The 20597-nt window shown below is 39.4% G+C and overlaps 1 protein-coding gene and 1 pseudogene across 18 annotated transcripts in view; both read right to left on the bottom strand.

The window, feature by feature from the left end:
* Positions 1 to 20597, bottom strand: part of RBFOX1 (RNA binding fox-1 homolog 1) — a 2033710-nt gene that overhangs the window by 1038704 nt on the left and 974409 nt on the right. Inside the window, exon 1 of one of the 18 annotated variants that reach the window (XM_072835705.1) lies at positions 7057 to 7443. The exons of 16 other annotated variants lie outside the window; for them this stretch is intronic. In XM_072835705.1, coding sequence (XP_072691806.1) covers positions 7057 to 7101 — 45 coding nt within the window. In that variant the 5' untranslated portion in view covers positions 7102 to 7443. Of the gene's footprint in view, positions 1 to 7056; positions 7444 to 20597 lie in introns of those variants that run through there. One more of the 18 variants, XM_072835704.1, reaches the window with a different exon arrangement.
* Positions 11309 to 12856, bottom strand: LOC140637720 (large ribosomal subunit protein eL33-like; annotated as a pseudogene).

Here is a 20597-nt window from a genome sequence, read left to right as displayed (position 1 = left end):
AAATTGTTTTTCTCTTCATTGGTTTTACTACATGCTGGATATTCAACACAGAATGAGATCGGCATGGTCATTCTCATGGTCTAAATGTGAAGGATAAAAAAATATATAAAAATAAAAATAAATAAATGTGAAGGATAAATGGATCGGCTTTAGCAAGATTAAGCTGGGAATCGATGTGCCCACCTCCACCATATACCACATTCAGGTCCCTAGAAAATTTTAAAAGTGCCAGGAAACCAAACACTTAAGTTTCTTGAAGACCCCTTAGGAGATCCAATTCAATAATTTGTATTTTTCTAATACCACTATTAAATAGGTAATAAAACAAAGATAATCCATCCTCTAAAGAAGATGTGGTTCATGTATACAATGGGATATTCCTCAGCTATTAGAAACAACAAATACCCACCATTTGCTTCGATGTGGATGGAACTGGAGGGTATTATGCTGAGTGAAATAAGTCAATCGGAGAAGGACAAACATTATACGGTCTCATTCATTTGGGGAATATAAAAAATAGTGACAGGGAATAAAGGGGAAAGGAGAAAAATGAGTGGGAAATATCAGAAAGGGAGACAGAACATGAGAGACTCCTAACTCTGGGAAACGAACTAGGGGTGGGGGAAGGGGAGGTGGGTGGGGGTGGGGGTGACTGGGTGACAGGCACTGAGGGAGGTACTTGATGGGATGATCACTGGGTGTTATTCCATATGTTGGCAAATTGAACACCAATAAAAAATAAATTTACAAAACAAAAACAGAAACAAAACAAAACAAAAGATAATCCATCCTCTAAATTATGCCCTTCTGAATATTACGGTTTTCCTTTGGCGATTTTTGTTGTTGGAGGTGGACACGTAAAGAGAACCCATGAATCTTCCTGACTCTGATGCAGTGTACATTTACAGGTAGTTAAATAGCAAAATACAGCTGTGGGCATTATCATTCACTTTCACCTAAGAATAGTTAAGTTACTTTACAATTAACCACCCCCAAATGAAACTAAAAATGTCTCCTTTCAAAACTCAAGTGAAAATGTTGCCTAAACGAGTATGCTTCTACACATACACAAATCCAAATTATTAAAGAGCCTGGCAAGATGGACAGGAACAGAGACCGGGGTTTCAATCCCAGATCCGCTGCTTATAAGCTGTGTGACCTTGGGCAAATTATTCCACTTCTCTGGGCCTTGATTCTCTCCCCCGTAAAAAAAGTAGGCAAGAACAGTATCAACCCCTTAGGCTTATCATAAGGATTAAATTAATTAGTATTAAAAAAGAGTAACAACAGTGCTTGGCACATATGAAACACTATTTCAGCATTTATTAAATAAATAAGCAAATAAGCCTCTGTGCCAAACCTTTAAAGATAAGGAGAAAATAATGGTGTTTGAATGCTGAGAAGGAAGAAGGAAGGTTCTTGGAACTACTGTTGCGTGACTCATTTTGTGATGCTGCATTTCTATTGACATCAGTAACATAGAAAGAAATTTCATTTTTCAGCACTTGTGAGAGGGAACACTGAGTAAATCAGGGAAAAGTAGGTACTTTAATCACAATGACCCATGTCATATTTACAAAGAAAGATGCTCAAAGTAGGCAGCTGTAAAATTTTAAAGTCAAATTGTAAGAAAATATGGACTTTCTGATTTTGCATTATGATCCTATTCACAGTATCCAATTGGAGATTTCAAAAGTTTAATAACTGAAATTCATGTACCTTATCCAGGCTCTTGAAAAATCAGACCATGTATATATTAGTCACAGCACCACTGATATCACCTAGGACAAAGTTTCTCAATCTAGGCACTGCTGGCATTATGGGCTGGAAAATTTGTTTTGTCCATGGTTAGCATCTCATTTATTTGGGCTGGAAAATTCTTCGTTGTTTTGTCCTCTGCATCCTAGGATATTTAGCGGGATCCCTGGTCTCTACCCAGTAGACGCCAGTAGCAACTCCTGTCCAAATTCAACAACCCAAAACCTCTCCAGTATGTTACCAAATGTCCCTGTTGTGAGGGGGGGAGTGAGGAAATTGCTCCCGGTTAAGAATCACTTGCCTAGGGAATCTGTTGAGTGCCCATTTTGTCTTTCTAAATTCAGAATAATAAATTTCAATAGTATCTTGGTATACCGAAATAGAGTCTAATCTCTTATTCTTATTCTAATTATAAAAAGTCTTGAAGCTTTCTTCTCCATCTCTAAATTAGGCATAGCAATACCTATCTTGCAGAGTTAAGAACCAGGGAAAAATCTGTTGAAGTTCCCAGTCCAAAACGCAACACACAGAGGCAGTGAGTGCCCAGGTAGAGATCAGCACTGTATGGCTATTCCTATAACTGCTGATGCATCACCACATCATCATCCTCATCATCCTCGTCATGATAATAAAAATGGAAGGCCTCTACTCAAACATTCAAATAACTATAATAGATACAACTGGTACTTTCACCTCATTAGCAAACAAGCAACTGATTTCCTTACAAGTAGAGATTTCAATTAAAGAGCAAAGAAATCTCCCAGGTAGCAATTGCAGATGCAGAATTATTACAAAGAGAAAAGGAAAGGCTGCAGAGGCCTTCCTAATAGATAGTCCTTAAGTAGTCCTCTTTCCAAAGCAAAGATCAGGTATACAGACCACCCTGACACACTTGGCTGTTGTTGGTTTTCTGTGCCAGGATGACAGTTTCAGGTAAAATGTCCTGGGGCTTCTTGATTGTCTATGTCTGTGAGTATACGTTCTCTGTGTGATCAAAGTTTATCAAGCCAGTTGAGAAAAATCTGACCAACTAACCAAAAACTGGCATAAATTCCCTGTGGCTCACTGTGACTAATTACTCTGTAAGTTAAAAAAAAAGGGGGGGGGGCATTTTAAAGAACTGAGCTTTGGCTAATTAGATAAACATGAATGCAGAATTCAGACTTGACTTCTGTAGAAGTAAAGAAAAAGCGATAAATATGCCCACCATTGCATAATTAAAAAAAGAAATCACTGCCACCCTTGGAACATGGATACACTATTTCTGCTGTAATTATATCATTTCTCAAAAAGTCTTTCCTGGCCTTCATGACATTGGAAGTAGCTGAAAGATTACTCACCAACGATTAATGTTAAGGGAACTAACAACTGATCTTCTTGCCTTTCCTTTAAACCCAACTGAAATAATTTCACAAGAACTTGCAAATACAAAATTGTGTGAAGAGCGTCCAATTGATCCTATTTACATTTGCTACATCAAAGTATTCAGACATCATAAGTAAATGTGAAATGGGGGCCTTCCAATACCTTATAGGTTATGCAAACACCTAACCAGAAAGAACACTTTGAAATTTTTATGGAGCAGGAAAAATTGGAAGTGTATTAATCTAGGCAGTGAAATTGGGCTTTTTGTCATTTTTAATTGCTTGAATTCATAACCTAGTTTTGCTGAATCAAAAACGAGTTGCTATAGCTGACACAAGCTGTTTCAGGCTTTTGGGTGAGTGCAGGCAAGTGCATACACACACACACACACACACATTGTACAACTTTTTACATAAACTTTGTATCTATTAATAAAAAGCACTCCTGAAGACACCACAGCCATTGGATAATTAAATATGAAGGTTTCCAAGCTGAACACTGTGTGTTACAAGCTGACTTTTAAAGAATTACTTTTTTTAGTACCCTACAAGCAGAGGGAGGGGGCAGCAGGAATACCAGATAGACATGACTGCTATTTTGGTATATGTGATTTAATTCAAATAAATTGAAATATGTAATTAAAAAATTCTTCATGACCTTATTTGCTCTTGTTACTACTGCTCATAATACATGCAAGCATTCAACTCTGCATGAAAATGAAGGAAAGCAAACAGAAGTGCAAAGATGTCCACCCATAAGTATGTATAATGACCTAATGTATCATCATATTCTGGAGTTTTCAGATATATGATAAAATAAAGTTGAAAGTGCAAAAAACTTTAAAGGTCCATGCTTTTCTCTCTCCCTATTTATTTTTATGTTTGTTGGAAAATCAATATGAGATGAGGATTCAAGTCTTATTCAAGGACTTTTGTTTTAATTCCATTAGAATTACTTTCAAAGAACTTGTCCCAATCTACTCTGTGATATTCTGAGAGTAACACATATGCATTAAAAAAAATTAGCTACAACTAAAAGTAAATAGGAGTTAAATCAATAATAGTAAAATTTTATTATTATTTCACTAAAAAAATCCTTCTTCTTTTGGACCACGTTCCATTTCTCTGGTACTACAAATTCTGCTCAAAGCCTAATAGAAAAACTATAAATTTATCAGAAAACAAGACCAAAATGATCTTTCACTGAATACTCTAATAGTCACTTAGCTCAAGATTGACCCATACAACCAGGTTCTTTGTAATCAAACAGAAAAGGATAAAGGGTATATACTCTGATTCTCATACAATATTCTCAAAATATGACCCTTTATTCTCAAGATCTTACAACTATAGTTTGGAAGAAGGCAATTGCTGCAAAAAGCCCTTTAGATGAAATCTACTTTAACTTTTGTATCATACTCAGGGAGAGAGAAAAAAATTGGAAAAAAAAATGTCTATGATACTTAAATAAGTTGGCCCAGAAGTCAAGTCTGACAGTTGTTTCTCTCAAGTCCAAGTAAATACAGATTAAAATGAATCCACATTCTAAAATTAAGATTGGTAATAGAGAAAATAGAAGTTTGAGGGGCAAGGTTTCAAGAAAAGAACATAAAAATATGTTCAGCCCAGTAAAGTTATAAAGGCAACGTGCAATGTTGTAAAAATCCATCATTTGGTGATAACAGAGAAAAGATTTAGTTCTTTTCATGTAGTAAAGGCATTCCCCAAAGTTGATTTGCTTGGTTCAAATGAAATGACAAGAAAAGTTTGAATAATCACTTTTATTTATTAGAGTACAGCAGATTATCTGATATTAATTGGTTCTTGAATATGAACAGGGAATTTAAAAAAAGGAAAAAGAAAAAAAGAAAAAGAAAATCAAAGTTCCAATTATCCTTCAGGGTGCAAATCATTTGTTATAATAAAAATGCAGTAGTAGAAGATATTAGGAAAGCTTTCTGTGCTCGAGGTACAAAAAAAAGACAGATGGAAAGAAATACAGGTGGATGGAGAGAGAAAGGGGGTAGAAGAGGCGGAAAAAGAAAGAAAAGAGAGAGGGAGCAGAGGAGAGAGTGAAGGAGAAAGGAGGAAGAAGGTAAATAAGAGAAAAAAGAAATATTCCCCCATAGATAATACTTCTTCATACTCTTCAGAGAAGCAATTTCCTCTTCATAATCCGTGAGTATTCTAATATAGAGGAAGGACTGGCATGTGTGGAGCGTGTGAGTGGGCAGGTAAGAGTTGACAAATCCTGCTTTCTGTATGAAAATCATGAATGCCGCCCGCATTCCCTATGAACGCCCGCGGTAAACAGCTGTCGCTGACTGCCTGTAGTTTACTTAGTTGAAGAACAACCCTCTTAAAACTTAATCACAGCAAAGCACAAAGGCAAGTTAGTCCATCTCCCAAACACATTTTTAGACTCGTGGCCTCTGGATCTCTGAAGATACGTTTTTGACCAAAAAAAAAAAAACAAAAAAACAAAAAAACAAAAACAAAAAAACCAGGGAATCGCAGTTGAGCAAGATTGTATAGCCTTAAACCAATTTACTACCCAGCTCCCCGAAGAGGATTACACAATCATTTTGGACTGCCTCCCTCCTACACTGCATTCATTTCTGAGTGACCAAAACTAAAACCATATGGACAGAGAGTAACTGATGAGATACCTAAAGATTCTTTCAAAAAGTGACTGTGTCTGCAAGTAATTTAATGAACCATTTCTGAGACCCATTTGGCCAACAAAACTTTAGGATTCAGAATTCCTCCGGGGGGGGGGGGCGGCGGGTGGCTCTTGAGGGAGGGGGAGGCACAGCTCTTTTGCCAACATAAGTAAGGAAACCCCCAATTTCATTGTAATCTGAAAATAATGGCTCCAGGGATAGGCTGAGGATGGAGTCTTCTAGGTGATCCTTCTAGGCCGATAGATAAATGTCGTATACAACACTTTGCATATATATATATATTTTTTTTTTTAAATGCCTGGCAGTTAATTCCACCACTTTGGAAGTCAGAGCACATTTCTCCCACTTGATCTCTCAAGAAGGGCAACTCTTGTTTAATTTAATGAGATGATCCAGAGCCTATTTCTTAAGTCCAAAGCGTTTCTGATAACAGTCGATGCCATGTCTCTTCCTTGGGAGTCAGGAAAAGCAGGGAAGGTGAGGGCGCACCGGCGCCACCGGCACGGTAGACGTGTCTACACAGACATGCAACACATCTCCCCGCACACGCACACGCACACGCATGCACCCCACCGGACCGTGAGCGTGCCAACTTCCCAAAGGCGCGGCCCATCTGGCCAGTCATTTCATGGACCTCCCATTTTAAAGAACCGCGCAGCTCTTGCAGAGCCTATTTGGGACTTTTACGGGGTTTCTTAGAAACGCTTATTCATCGCTGGAAATAAAGTTAAACGGAGCCAATGAGCAATGGGCAATGAAGTTCCCCCACTAACTTCCAGCCCATCAGGGAAAATCGGTGCATCCCCGGACTCCCCCGGAGCCGCAAATGCCCCTCGCCCTCTCTAAACGTGGTGCGCCCCCGGGGTGCGCCCTGACCCAGCCTCGGGGCTCCCCCGGGCTGGCCCCACGTACCGTGTCTCACTCAGGTGCTGCAAGCGCATCCGCAGCCTCCCATCGCCGCGCCGCCTTCCCCGGCTCCCCAGCGCCGAGTCCCTATCCTCAGCAGCAGCCCCGGAGGCGCACACGCCGCCACCCTCCCTGCGTGAACGTTGGACAGCGGCTGACGGCGGCTCCTCTGCCACAGGCAGCCAAAAATGTCAATTTGCACACTCCTCCCCCCTGTCGCCCGCCCCCGTCGCTCTGCCACCCCCTCCCGCGAGTCAGTGGGCTTCGGGGAGCCCTGCAGGAGCTGCCTCCCTCTCCGCCTCTCCTTCCCCGGCCGCGCTCAGAGCCCTCTTCCCTCGCCTTACCTGCAGGGCATCTCCCACGACTGCAATTAGCTGCCAAGATTTCATCGTCGGCTGCAAAGTGCCGCCTGTTTCCTCCCCGGGAGAACACGGGAGAAGTCCGAGGCAACAGCAAACGGCAGCCACGTGCTAGCAATGTAAATGACTCCAGTCATCTGTCGTGCGCGCGGTGCCCGCGCTCGCCCCGGCCGCCTGGCAGCCTGCCACCGCCGCCAGCAGGTGCACAAGGCGCGGGGAGAGCGAGCGAGCAGCCCGAGCAAGGGGGCATTCAACGCACACAAAGGGACCCCCCCCCTCCAGGTGCAGGGGGATGCTGCCGCGCACCCCCTCCCCAGCACCAGCCCAGCTTCTCGGCCTCCCCGCCAAATTGGACGCCCAATGTGTTTGCAAAGTCTTGCAGCCCGGGGAGGGGAAGGCGGTGGATGCTGAGGCTGCCTGCGTAGGTCCCGCCTCCCCGCTTCCCCGGAGCACTTGCAAAAAAGCACCGAGCAGGCGAGCGCGCTCGCTCGCCCTCCCTCTCCTCTCCTGCACGTGTCCCTTCCCTTGTTCTTTCAAGCATTAAATATGTACCACATGACACAATAGGGCACCTTGCACGGTCCTCCGAGTCCACACTTGACAACCAATTTTAACTCACGAGCAGTGGAATGTCTAAAGGCAGGATATAAGCACTTCCAATTACTTGCACTACTCCTGCATTATTCAAGATGTCCACGGGACAGTATTTATGACTTCCAATATGCTACTCCACGTATAAATACTAGTAAAGGATCGAAACCCCCACCACCCCCTTCCCACCCCACCCCACCCCCACCCCCCAACCACCACCACTGCCAAGAGGCTTTCCTCAGTGTCTTCCTCCGAGAAACGTTTGTACTTTTTCTACCAGTTGAAACTTTGGGATCTCAAATCATCTTCCATACCATCTGCTAAATGAAAATGCTCTAAAATATGACCCTGCTTTGGGGAGGAAATACCTACCATGTCCTGCTGAACTTTAGAGATCACCCACCTGGGAGAATGTATTTACCTTGGATAACAATGGCATCCCGGTGAATTTCCCCCCAAAAAATCCACATAGATCTGTGCCTTTTTTTTTTTTTTTTTTTTAATTAAATGGAATGAGTTACACCAGGCTCGGGTTATTCCTAGTCTAAATGTTGCTTTGGTTAGAGACCAAAGTCAGTCTTTTGGATGTAGAAAAATTAGGGTGTTTTTCTTTTCCTTTTCTTTACAGTCAGAATTGCAAGCTACATACACTAGGATGGCCTTGCTTCTTCAAGCACTTATTAGTTGAATAGGAGGGAACTAAATTTTATGTATATATAGACTGTATTCGATTAACTCTGAAATATTCATTGGATTCCTGTGTCATCTTCTTGGATACTTTATTTTAGTTAAAGGCCTTGTGCACAAGTGATTAGGATTTTATATATCGGTAAGCAAGTTTTAAAATGCTAATAAATCTTTCAAATATTTATTTGCACATTTATTATAGACCATATCTTGAGGCAATATTTCCAGGTTTTTTTTGGAACATGCCAAGTCCCTTACATAACCATCATCCATCTCTGTCACACCAGTAACAAAATGAGAAGGGGTGTTTTTTTTTCTTCTATGCATTAGGACTATTTTAAATATTACATTGATATAGGGTTTAACTTGTTTCCTTATGGAGTTCAGAAATGTTGGTGTGTGTTGTCTCTGCCTGCCTTTTGCACGGGGAGTGGCATTTAAAGGATGCTAAGATAGTATTAGACAGAACTTCCTTTTACAGTGACGGTGCAGTACAGACTACACTGTACTCTCTGATTATTTAAGTTAAGGTCTAATATATGCACATATCATCTCAGGTCAAGGTTCTCAATGGCATTGGGTAAAGTGGCAAAAGGTTTCTAGACTTTTGCTTAACCAGAACCCTGTGTAATTACAGAGATACAAGAAATAAAGTAGTATTATCACAGCCGAAACTGGCATCCTCAGGGGAGTCATTTGATTCACAAATCAGTTCACAAAAGCAAGGTTATGGGAAGTTAAGGATAGTGGGGGTGGCGGGTGGAAAGATAGCAAACCCTAATTACAACCCCATTGTCCCCGTGTTCCCTGGCACATATGGTCATTTAATCACGGAGTATGACAACCTTGGCAGATGTTGCCAAACCTGGTTATTGATATAAATTGCTATTCTCATGTGTAAGTGCCCCAGCAAAGACTTAAAACAATGTCTGTACTAACCCAAAGGGAAATAAAGGTCCATACTAGCATCTGTGGCAACAAGCTGATGCACAGCTAAAGTGGGTTCCTTGCTTCTACTCCAAGGAAAACAGCAATGAATGAAATCTCCAAACTAAGGACAGAAAGTCTCCCTGTGGGAATATAAATTGATATCGTGACTACAGAAACCAACTTCCTAGTAGCTATTAAAATGGAAAATGTGCACATCCTATAACCAAGCAGTTCTACTTCTAAGTCTGCCCTAAGAAAGCATATGTATAAGCTATATTCATGGATATACCTGCACCAGTGCTTGTCATAGGGGAAAAAAAGACAAATACCTAGTGGCATAAAAAATGCAATATATCCTATTATGGAATACTATATAGCAGAGAAAAATGACTAGACTATGAATAATCTATAGCTATATAGGCACAAATATGTATGGAGATGAAAATATCTACACATACTACATAGAACTATATAAACATATTAGTCAAAATTTTGCTGAGATAAAAAAGGCAAGTTTTAAATGATTCATACACTATGGTACTATTTATGAAAGAAAATGCAAAAAAGGAATAATATAATAGATTTTCTATAGTTATATAAATACTTGTGGATATATAGAAAATGACCCAGAGTAGAGGCTGGCCAGAATCAGCCTCTGCCTGTTTATACACAGCTCACAAGTTAAACTTTTTTAAAAAGAATATTTCAAATGTCTCTATATATATACAGACATACATACCTGGAAGAAAACAATCAAATTTGGTGAGTTTTGGTGGTAGAAATAAGGGTGCTTATTATTTTATTCTTTGTTATTTCAGGTATTTGTCAATTTTCCAAATAGACATAAATGTAAGGTGGTGGACACCCCGGCCATGTGAGTTGTGACAAGTGAAATTGTGCCAATAGTGTTTTCCTCACTCAGAAACAGCCTTTTCTCATCAACTGTTGAATGATAAGACCTTCAAAAACACATCAAGGTTTAGCTTACATGCACCTAACATTTCTGGAAAACTCCAGTATCTAATTGCTTCTTTATAGGAAAAAAAAATCTAAGCTTCAATGCACTAAAGATTTTTATAAAAATCAATTTTATCCTTAAAGTAAAATGCAACATAGATTATCCCTTCTGCTGGAAGTTATGGTAATGACCTACTGAGATATACTTCACAATACAGTAATATTGCTTCTTTACCAGTTTGAAAACATTTTCCTGTAGAAAAGCACAAAGCAGGTTCTATCTGAAAAAATAAAATAAAATAAAATAAAATAAAATTACATAGCAACCACATTGGTGCTTTGTAGGATGAAAGCAGCAGGACCTAATGATTTTCTTCATCCTGACATCTAATAATCCAGTTGCATCAGGAAAGGTGAGCTTAATGAAGCATATTCAGATGGGAGAGCATACGATTTATGATGCGCTTGTTGTGGTTATATTCCTAAATGGATCCCATTAACTCAACATTGGTTGCTGGTAAATGGCCACATCTCCTAATAGACAAACGCATGAATCACCTGGGCATATTTTAGAAGTGTGCTCTACAGAATGGTTCACCTTACAACTTTACACTAGGACCAGGTGAATGACTTTCTTTAATGAAGCTTAGCAGACTTTCTTTGAGCAAGAAACAGAATTACTGCAACAGAACATGCACTCCACCTCCTCATCATTTAGCATGTACATATAACCTTATCCTTGGGGTGGCATGTATGAAGCACATTTACTGAGAGGATTTTTTTTTAAGATTTTATTTATTCATGAGAGACAGAGAGAGAGAGAGAGAAGCAGGCTCCATGCAGGGAGCCTGACGTGGGACTTGATCCCAGGTCTCCAGGATCACACCCTGGGCTGAAGGTGGCGCTAAACCGCTGAGCCAACCGGGCTGCCCAACTGAGAGGATTTTTTAAAGCAGTGTGATAAAAAAACAATTATTGTTTTCAATCCTTTTTATAGTTATAAAAACAATATGTGTTTCTTTTCTTTCTTTCCTTTTTTTTCTTTTTTTACAGATCTATATCGTTACGTATTTTCTTTTCAGTGAAGGACTTCTTTAAGTCCTTGAAAGGTACAGCATCACACAGATGTTACGGCCAATGGCTTTAGCAGGAAGGCTGCTTTGGAATTTGGCATAAACCATGCCACTGTTTCCCTGAGCGTGAGTCACTTTTCCCCAGATTACTCTGGTTTTGTTCAGTTTGCCACCAGGAGTCACTGTGTTGTTCTCTGCTCTGTACATGTTAAGTAATTCTCTTGCCTAGATAGAATTCAGTTTCATCTCAAGCATAAACACCTTCCATTTTAAGAAGTCCTATAGGCTCCCTCTGGTTCCAGAGACATTGCTTATAACTAACAAAAATGGCCTTGGGCCAAAGTCTCCAGATATATTTATTATTTCAGGAGTCCTGATCCCAGTGGGCTTGCCCCCACATATCAGCAGCAGGAGCTTCCCTCACCTCATAGTTATTTATTAAGGAAATCTGAGAAAATTGGGAAAGAATAGGGGAAAAGTCACTTATTTATCACCCAGATAGACACTAGACACGTGTAATGCACTGCAAATCTGTCCACTTCAAAGATTTTTTAAAAATATTTATTTATTTTAGAGACAGCGAGTTAGCACAGGAACCAGGGAGGGACAGAAGGAGAGGGAGAGAATCTCAAGCAGACTCCTGTTGAGCACAGAGCCCAGTCATGGAGCTTGATCCCAGGACCCTGAGATCATGAGCTGAGCTGGGTGGAAACCAAGAGTTGGATGTTCAACCGACTGAACCACCCAAGCGCCCCTCACTTCAGACATTTTTCCCTGCATACATGCCTTAAAAATCCTGAGTACATAATAGACATTTTACCATATAAATTGCCTTATAATATTTTTGCACTTTGCAATATATCATGAAGATTTTCTGCCATAAAAAAATTTTAAAGACATCAATTTTGGTATGCCACTCAAGGGAAACAGTTTATTTTCACTCTATTTTAAATAACACTGAAATGAACATCCTTATCCATAATGTTAGGAGCTTATCTTTGTTCATTATTTCAAGATAAATATTTGGAAGTAAAAATACTGAGTCAAAATGTGGGTACCATTTTTAGGATTTTAGATATAAAGAACCGGAATTCTGGAATGTTCCATGAATCCATATACCCAGTAACAGGATAAAAGAGAACCTATCTCACCCTGGGAATAATTTTGAGCCAACTATTTCTTCTTTCAATAATCATCCTCCTGGCTCTGGCTCAGTTCCTCTCCCATCCACCTCCCCCAATTGGGCCACCACACCATTGCATGCTAAATTAGCATAAAAGAGCTCAAACATAGAAAACAAAGGTGGTAATGGGGAGCAATTTAAATCTAAGCTTATTTAACCTAAGTGGCTAGTGGCTGCCTATTTTGTCTTAATTGCCTTTTAAACTAAAATCAATGTTAAATTACCTGAACAACAGCTTCTGCACAATTGCAAACTGAAAATTCTTTAAGTGCCTCCTCAAAAGCCTTTGGCTCTTGTTTGGCGGGCTGACAGTAAAAGAGTCCCTTTCTTCTTTACTGTACTCCAGCTTTGGACTATGGGACATGATTCAAGGATGGACACTCCTGAAAAGAGCCACCATATCTGCTCTAGGATGGGTTATTCCTTGACAATGCGGTACTGAAAATGGAACCTGAATAATGAAAATGGAATTTGGATAACAGTCCTTCCTTTCTTCCTTTCCTCCCATCAACAATGAGAGACTGTCTATACAAATGGAAACCCACCTATTCAAATAGAACTCGGACCTATGATTTGCAGCAACCAGCCCAGGAAACCAGCCTGCTATCCACAAATCATACATGGCGGAAATTAGACCACTTCTGATTTCCATCTCTGGTGATCAGCACAGGAAGCCAAGCAAAAAGCCCTATAACAACTGGCTTAGAAACAGCCATGACTTGGATAGTAATAGACAGCTTTCCTAATTTTTGTACCCATTTCATAACTTAGGACCAACAAGAGAAAGGCCGATAGTCACATAGAAGGTCCTACTTCTACTTGGTCTACCTGCAGCCTTCCCAGGACAAAAGCCTCCAATTAGGGCATATCTGAAGGCTTCTCTTTTTTTTTTTTTTTTCAACTCTAAAGTTTCTCACCCTATTGCCTGATGTTGAGTCTCTGACAAAACACAAGCGACAATGGCTAACTCCCTTGCTGTAGCACGCTCTGAATAAACAGTCTTTGCTTGTTCTCATTTGGTTGGTGTTTGTTTATTTCTACAATGATTACTTATTTTCAATACTATGTTAGGTAAACAAGTTAGACAAAACCCTAGCCCTCAGGGAGCTTATGTTCTAGTGGGTAAGACAGACAATAAACAAGATAATGACAGATTTTAGTAACTTCTGTGTATAAAATAAAGCATGCATTGAGATGGGGATGTAATTGGGATAGATGCCTCAGATATGATTCTTGGGTTGTTAGAAGTTATTACATGGTAGATCCTCCTGCTTTTGTTTCCTTCAAATACTAATTGAACACATGCTATCTAACTTACACGGCTGAGTCACACACACACACACACACACACACACACACACACACACACAGAAAAAAAGGCAGACATGTCCTCTGCCAGCAAAGAGCCTCTCAGGATGATGTCTGCTCAATAATAACCAGAACACAAAGTGGACAAGTAGGTAGGGCCAGAAATAAGATTCAGGTTATGATCTATGAGGGCTAAGGAGGCAGTAGGGAAAACCTTTCAGATATTACAAGGTATCCTCAGGCCCTGGAGTGGAAGATTGCAGTGGATAGTGAAGGGGTTCAGGACTCCCTACTCCAAAACATAGTACCTCGGTAAACTGAGTATTTTAAGCTGAAAGTATCTGGGTGGTAGCAGGTGCAAGAACAACTCTCTGACCTCCTACTCACCATCTACTCTGAGGCAGTTCATAGGATCTCATGGGATTGGTGCCCTCTCTGTACATGGAGGAAGGAACACTCTTATCTCCCAAAATGGAGGGACACTGAGAGGACTTGCTAAGATCTCCCCAGTTTACCATTTAGCTCATATCACATCTCCCCATGACTTCTGACTCTTCATCAAACCTAATATAAAAATGTTCAGACTCAACCACTTCTTTGGGTCTTCATTTCCATGTGAAGTCTCCTATAACACATGAAACTTACATTAAATAAATGTGTATGCTTTTCTCTTGTCAATCTGTCTTTTGTCAGCATAATTTACAGAACCCCAGCCAGCACACCTGAGAGGGGAAAAGATTTTTCCTCCCCTATGTGGGGAGAGGTACACACATTATTACTGGTATTTTTGCATGTAATTCCAGGATGGACACTTTTAAGACAGAAGAGGCTTGCTTGGAGATAACCTCAAATGCTCATGATATCTTCTTTAGAACAGTTTTCCCCTAAGTTTCTTAAATAGGTGATTGAACAGACATTTTGAGAAACAAAAAGTCATAAGAAATTAGAAATTACTTTTTTCCCCAAATCTCCTCACCCCATAGGTCTCAAGAGTATGTCACCCTACAAAGGAAATAGGGAGATACAACAAGACTCCTAATTCCAATGACTTAATTTGGTCTGGGCCCATCTTACACATGTGAGGGTGTCCTTTACTCAAGGCTTTAAGAGATGGAAAGGCTGTTAATGCTAAAGGCGTGTGTAATACTCAGCCAACATCTCTCTGTGCTCATCACAGAGATGCCAATCACTGCCTTTGCAGGGTTTCTTAGAAAACCTCTCCTCTTGTGGTCCCACTTCAACCAATCCCCAGTCCAGGAACCAGGGTCAGACACATAAATCTCTGGTCAAATTATAATCACTCCTAGAGAGACTTTTGGAATTGGGAAAGAGATGGGAGTGGCAAGCTCTGATAACTGGACTTGAAAGACTGGATAGATTTTCAAGGTAGATAGAGTTTGATGAGTAGTCAAGAAAAGCAGTCTATAGAGAGGTAAAGAAGTAGAGAGAAGAGACCTCTAGAAAGAAATGGGAGGAAGGAGGGAGAAACAGAGAGAGAAGCAGAAACAAGACTCTGGCCCCACAGAAAGACAGAGATGGGGAGAGCTGTTGTCTTGGCCAGTGAAAGCTTTCTTCTTACTTCCATATTCCTTTCTTTCCCACGTGCTTCTGATTCAAGCTGACTTCTTGCAAAGTCCTACAGACTTTATCCCTGCTAGAGTCTCTAGACACAACTGGGATTGCACAGGACATAGCCAGCCCGCAAAGGAGTCCTCAGATCCCTCTGCTTTGCAGAAAAGCAAAATATCCCAAAGCTGAGATGAATAAACTTCTTCCCTGTGTCTCATGATCTTTCATGAAGCATAGCTAGTGGGCCAGCCTGTCAGAAGTGCAATTTAAAAACTGAGTGCTAAAATAAATACAAATTATCTGACACTAGAGGTTTTGTTAGTTTTTTTTTTCTTTCAATTGTAGCATGAAGATGTCTTCCCATCTAAGAATGTCACCAAAAATATAATTGACTGATTCATTCTTTTAACATCATATATGTGAATGCCCACTGACTTCCATATATGAATTCCAGAATCTTTGTCAGGCCCAGAAATACAAAGCTAAATAAGTTTGTTAAAGAAGCATTATAATATAAAACAGCATTATAATTATATGCATTATTATAAGTTTATATATTTGAAATTTAACCTAATAAGATATGTAGACATATATTATGTTATAATTATAAATGACATAAAATGTGCTATCCACCTGCTTGGTATAGGAGCCTTTTTTCTCTGCTTAAGGTCAGAAAGCAGGTTGCAAAGAATTTGCAAAGGTAGTGACGCTGGAGTTAGGTTTTAAAGGAGTGGTTAGGAAGGCCACTCCAGGTGGAGTATGGGAATGGACCACTGTAAGCAGAGAGATCCATTAGAGACTCTTATTACATTTCAGCCAGCCATACGTGGTTGCAGAAATGTCAGCTATAAACAATGTCTAATCAAGTTTCTATATATGAATATATATGAATATTTAAAATGATAATAGAATAATAAAGTATTCACTAAGCAAATGTCTGTTTGCCAGCTGCAAAGTATATGATTAATGAGTGTTTGCTAACTACAGGGCTTACTGTGTGCCAAGTATGAGTAAGAAACAATGGTTATGGTTGGCACCATAAACCCTATTACTAGTAAGATGGAAGTTATTCACCCATCAACAGCTTAGCCCACACAAGATACAATATAGGATTGTGAGGTTCCTATTTGCTATTCTATAGGTCTTGATGACATTGGAGGATTTCTAGCTCCCATTGAGTGACCCTACGGGATATGAGGGCACTCTGGGAGGCTGGGATGATTCCTTCTGCAGGAAGCTCAAAGTTCCAGTTCTGAGGAGTCACATGTAATCTTATTCATGTTATACCCATTCGACTGGAACATGGGACAGTAAGGAAAACAAAAGAAACAAAACCCAATGTGAACACTGATAGCAATTGTGCAGGCATCCCAGGTGCTGCGCTTACGCTGAGGAGTGAATATGAAATAGGAGATGAGAATCTGCTCTTCACTCCTGGGTTTTGGGCTCTCAGATACCCCTCAGAGCAGGGGCAGCTCACTTACCTTAGTGTGAGTCTCCTTTTTAAAGTCACAACTTTTCACACGGCATGCATGTCCCCTTCAACAAACCAATGCCTCATCTGGTGTTTAATCAAAGAAGAATTCATTTCAGAGCTGGATTAAAATTTGGCTGTATTGGATCTCCTAAAGAGACAATGGGCTGGGGTTTTGAAGCCTTCTGAGGGGACTGCCAACAGGTACAATTGACTCTATGGATGGCTGCATTTTCAGAACTTCACCAGCACAAGAGGCAACCATTTTATTAGTTACTAGGATCTGATGATGTTGTTACAAACACCTGGGTATGATTTTGTTTATTTTCCATTCTACTTTTTATATTTTACCCCAGTACATTTTTTTTTCTCTTTTCTTGCCCCTTTGCTTTCTTTTCTAGCTGATCTCCAATTTCCTCTTGACAAGACCCTGACAATGACCTCACACAATCAACATCTACATTCAGGTTGCGATGCATACACTGCATACTTTTTCTATCCGCAGTTCTTTGTTTATTTTTATTTTTTTAAGATATTATTTATTTATTCATGAAAGACACACCGAGAGAGGCAGAGACACAGGCAGAGGGAGAAGCAGGCTCACTGCGGAGAGCCCGTTTTAAGACTTGATCCCAGGACCCTGGGGTCATGCCCTGAGTCAAAGGCAGATGCTCAACCACTGAGCCACCCAGACGTCCCTATCTATAATTCTTTTCATTCATGTAGTTCTTTTCAAGGGTCAAAAAAAAAAGAATGACAGAACTTTCAGATCCTGGGACATGTGGTCTATGAGAAAAGTTAGGCAAAGAGGAAGGGGCAACTGAGCAAGATAAGAAAAATGAGAGCACATTTTTAAAGTCTATGCTGAATATTTTAAATGTTTTAACAAAGACACCCAAACACAGTGACTTTATTTATCTTTGCAAATGCAAAACAAAAAAAAAATAGTCATTTAAGGGCTATTTAACAGATGAGAATTTTCATGGCAAAATTATTTCCCATTAGAACTGTTAATAAAACAGAAGGTACTGTACCAATCACAGTGTGACGACAACATGTCAGTCATGATTTTTAGACCTAATTCTGTTTTAAATGTCCTACTGAAGATGGCAATGTCCTAAACTATAATTGTGCCCTTTACCAAACCATTCCAGGGGTTGTAAAAAAAAATAATATTTTCTGCATAAAAGGTAGTGTGGCCCAGCAGTGGGACACACGTTTACCAAGTTATATGATGAATTGCAATTCTGAATCTTGCAATTTTGCCAATGTATCTGGGTGACTTACTTTAAGTCTTTATTTGGAAACAAAACAAAACAACAACAAAAACAAGCTAAAATATAGGCCCTTCATGATCAAGAAATATAAGCCAAATAGGCTTCTTGGGTTCCTATGATCCTTACTCCCACTACAATGTGGAAGGCACTGGACATTTATCTACCTTATGCAATAAGTCTACTCTGTGCAGTAAGAGTAGACTTCAAAGAGGTATCCTTTTGCAAAGAAAAACATCATCCGTACCTTACACACACTCTTCAACTTCCCTCCCCTGTCCCTTAGGCATGAACACAAATAAACTCTGTTTCTTTGGTATTTCTTTTTTCTTAGCTCTAAAAATAAGGAATGCTCTGGCCATAAGATAGCCAAAAGAGACATTAAAAAAAAAAAAAAAAAAAGCCTATTCTGGGATTTTTCTATTAACCCTTTACTGATCAAGTTCTTCTGTCTTGACAAAGGTATAGAGTTTGAATATTCAAACATAAGAACTGTACAGAAATATAAAAGCCACCTTTGGGTGTTATAATTTTCTGCTTTGCAAAATTTTCCCTGTAAACACCACTAACTAATGGTAAAGGAGATCTAAGCCCTATCCCTAGGGTTCTGGAACCATAGATGACAAAATCCAATGGCATGTAAATGGAGTTTGATGTCTCATGCTTTCTTTTAAAAATTCATGTGCCTCCTCTTACCTATATATTTGTTTGCTGCTAACATAAAAAATAATACCTTCCCTCCAAAAGTTTTGCACAAAATTGATGCTTTAGGAAACCAGTTCTATGTACTCTGGCTGAGAGTCCCTGTCTCATCAAATTATATTTCTAGGGGTATAAATACTGTAGTTTAGGAAACCCAGCTACTATAAAGTCACCTTGCCTGGAAATTTATGCACACCATTATACCTAATAGTAACAAAAATTATTATAATAACAATGTCAACACAATTAAAAATAAGCACCATATTAATGCAATCTGAGTTCTTGGTGTTGCTTACACTTTACATATAACAAGCCATTTAATCCATCAACATCATTAATCACAACCACAATGAGAGATCACCTCACACCTGTTAGAATGGCCCTTATCAAAAGAACAAAACAACACAAAAAATAAAGTGCTGGACAGGATGTAGAGAAAAGTGAACCCTCATGCACTGTTGGTGAGAATGTAAATTGGTGCAGCTGCTATGGAATACAGTATGGAGGCTCCTCAAAAAATTAAAAATAGCATTATCAATTGACCCAGCAATCCCACTTCTGGGTTATGCATACAAAGGAATTGAAATTAGGATCTTGAGAGATCTGCACTCCCATGTCCAGCATTATTCATAATAGTCACATATGGAAATAAGCTAAATGTCCATGGATGGATGAATGAGTAAAGAAAATGTAGTGTGTGTGTGTGCACGTGCATGTGTCTGTGCATGTGTGTGTGTGTGTGTGTGTGTGTGTGTAGTGGGATATTATTTGGCCTTCAAAAAGATGTAAACCCTGCCATTTGCAACAATATAGATGAACCTGGAGGACGTTATGCTAAATGAAATAAACCAGGCACAGAAGGACAGACAATGCATGACCCCACATTTATGAAGTGTCTAAAATAGTCAAACTCAGAATAGGGTAAAATAGTGGTACCAGGGATGGTTCAGGAAGGAGAATGGAGAGATGTTGGTCAAAACATAAAAAGTTACAGTTTTATGAATAAGTTCTGGATATCTACTATACAACAGAGCCTATAGTAAATAAAACGATGTTGTACACTTAATTTATTAACAGGGAAGTTCTATGAAGTGTTCTTATTGCAAAAGGAAAAAATATTTTTAAAAAGAGGAAAATTTGGAGGTGATGTATAAGTTTATGGCCTAACTTGTGATGACTTCACAAGTATGAACTTATCTCCAGACTCATCATGTTGTGTACATTAAATATCTACAGCTTTTTGTATGTCAATCCTACCTCAATAAAGTGGCCTAAAAATATATATGTATATGTGTACATATATAAATTAAACATAAAAGATCATAACTAAAATATAATTAAACCTCTTCATGTCATTAAATGCAATTCATACAAATAAATAATAGAAGTGGTTAGATTGATTACATTTAATCATATTAAAGTCAACATGGAATGGGAATGCTGATTCCCAAATAAGGATTATTCAGGTTCTTGTACCTTTCTGCCTAGAAATCAATCTGAGTAGATTCTATTTTTTTTCACTTAGTCATATCACTAGAATCTAAGTATGAGCATTCACACTGAACAACATGCTATGATTCAAAGTCAAAGAGCCTACAGTAGTTCAAAATACTTCAGAAGGATAATAAAAAAGATGAAACTCTGACTTAAGCCTCTTTAGATACATGTTAGGCTAGTTCTTTATCCCTTGATTTCTTTCCCCAAGAGATTCCTTCTATGCAACTGGCACCATGATAGCGGAGAGAGGATATGTCCAATCACCTTACACCCAGCAAGCA

The sequence above is a fragment of the Canis lupus genome, chromosome 8 (assembly GCF_048164855.1).
Source record: "Canis lupus baileyi chromosome 8, mCanLup2.hap1, whole genome shotgun sequence".
In the NCBI taxonomy this organism is placed as follows: Eukaryota; Metazoa; Chordata; class Mammalia; order Carnivora; family Canidae; genus Canis; species Canis lupus.
This window is presented reverse-complemented; position numbering and strand designations above follow the sequence as displayed.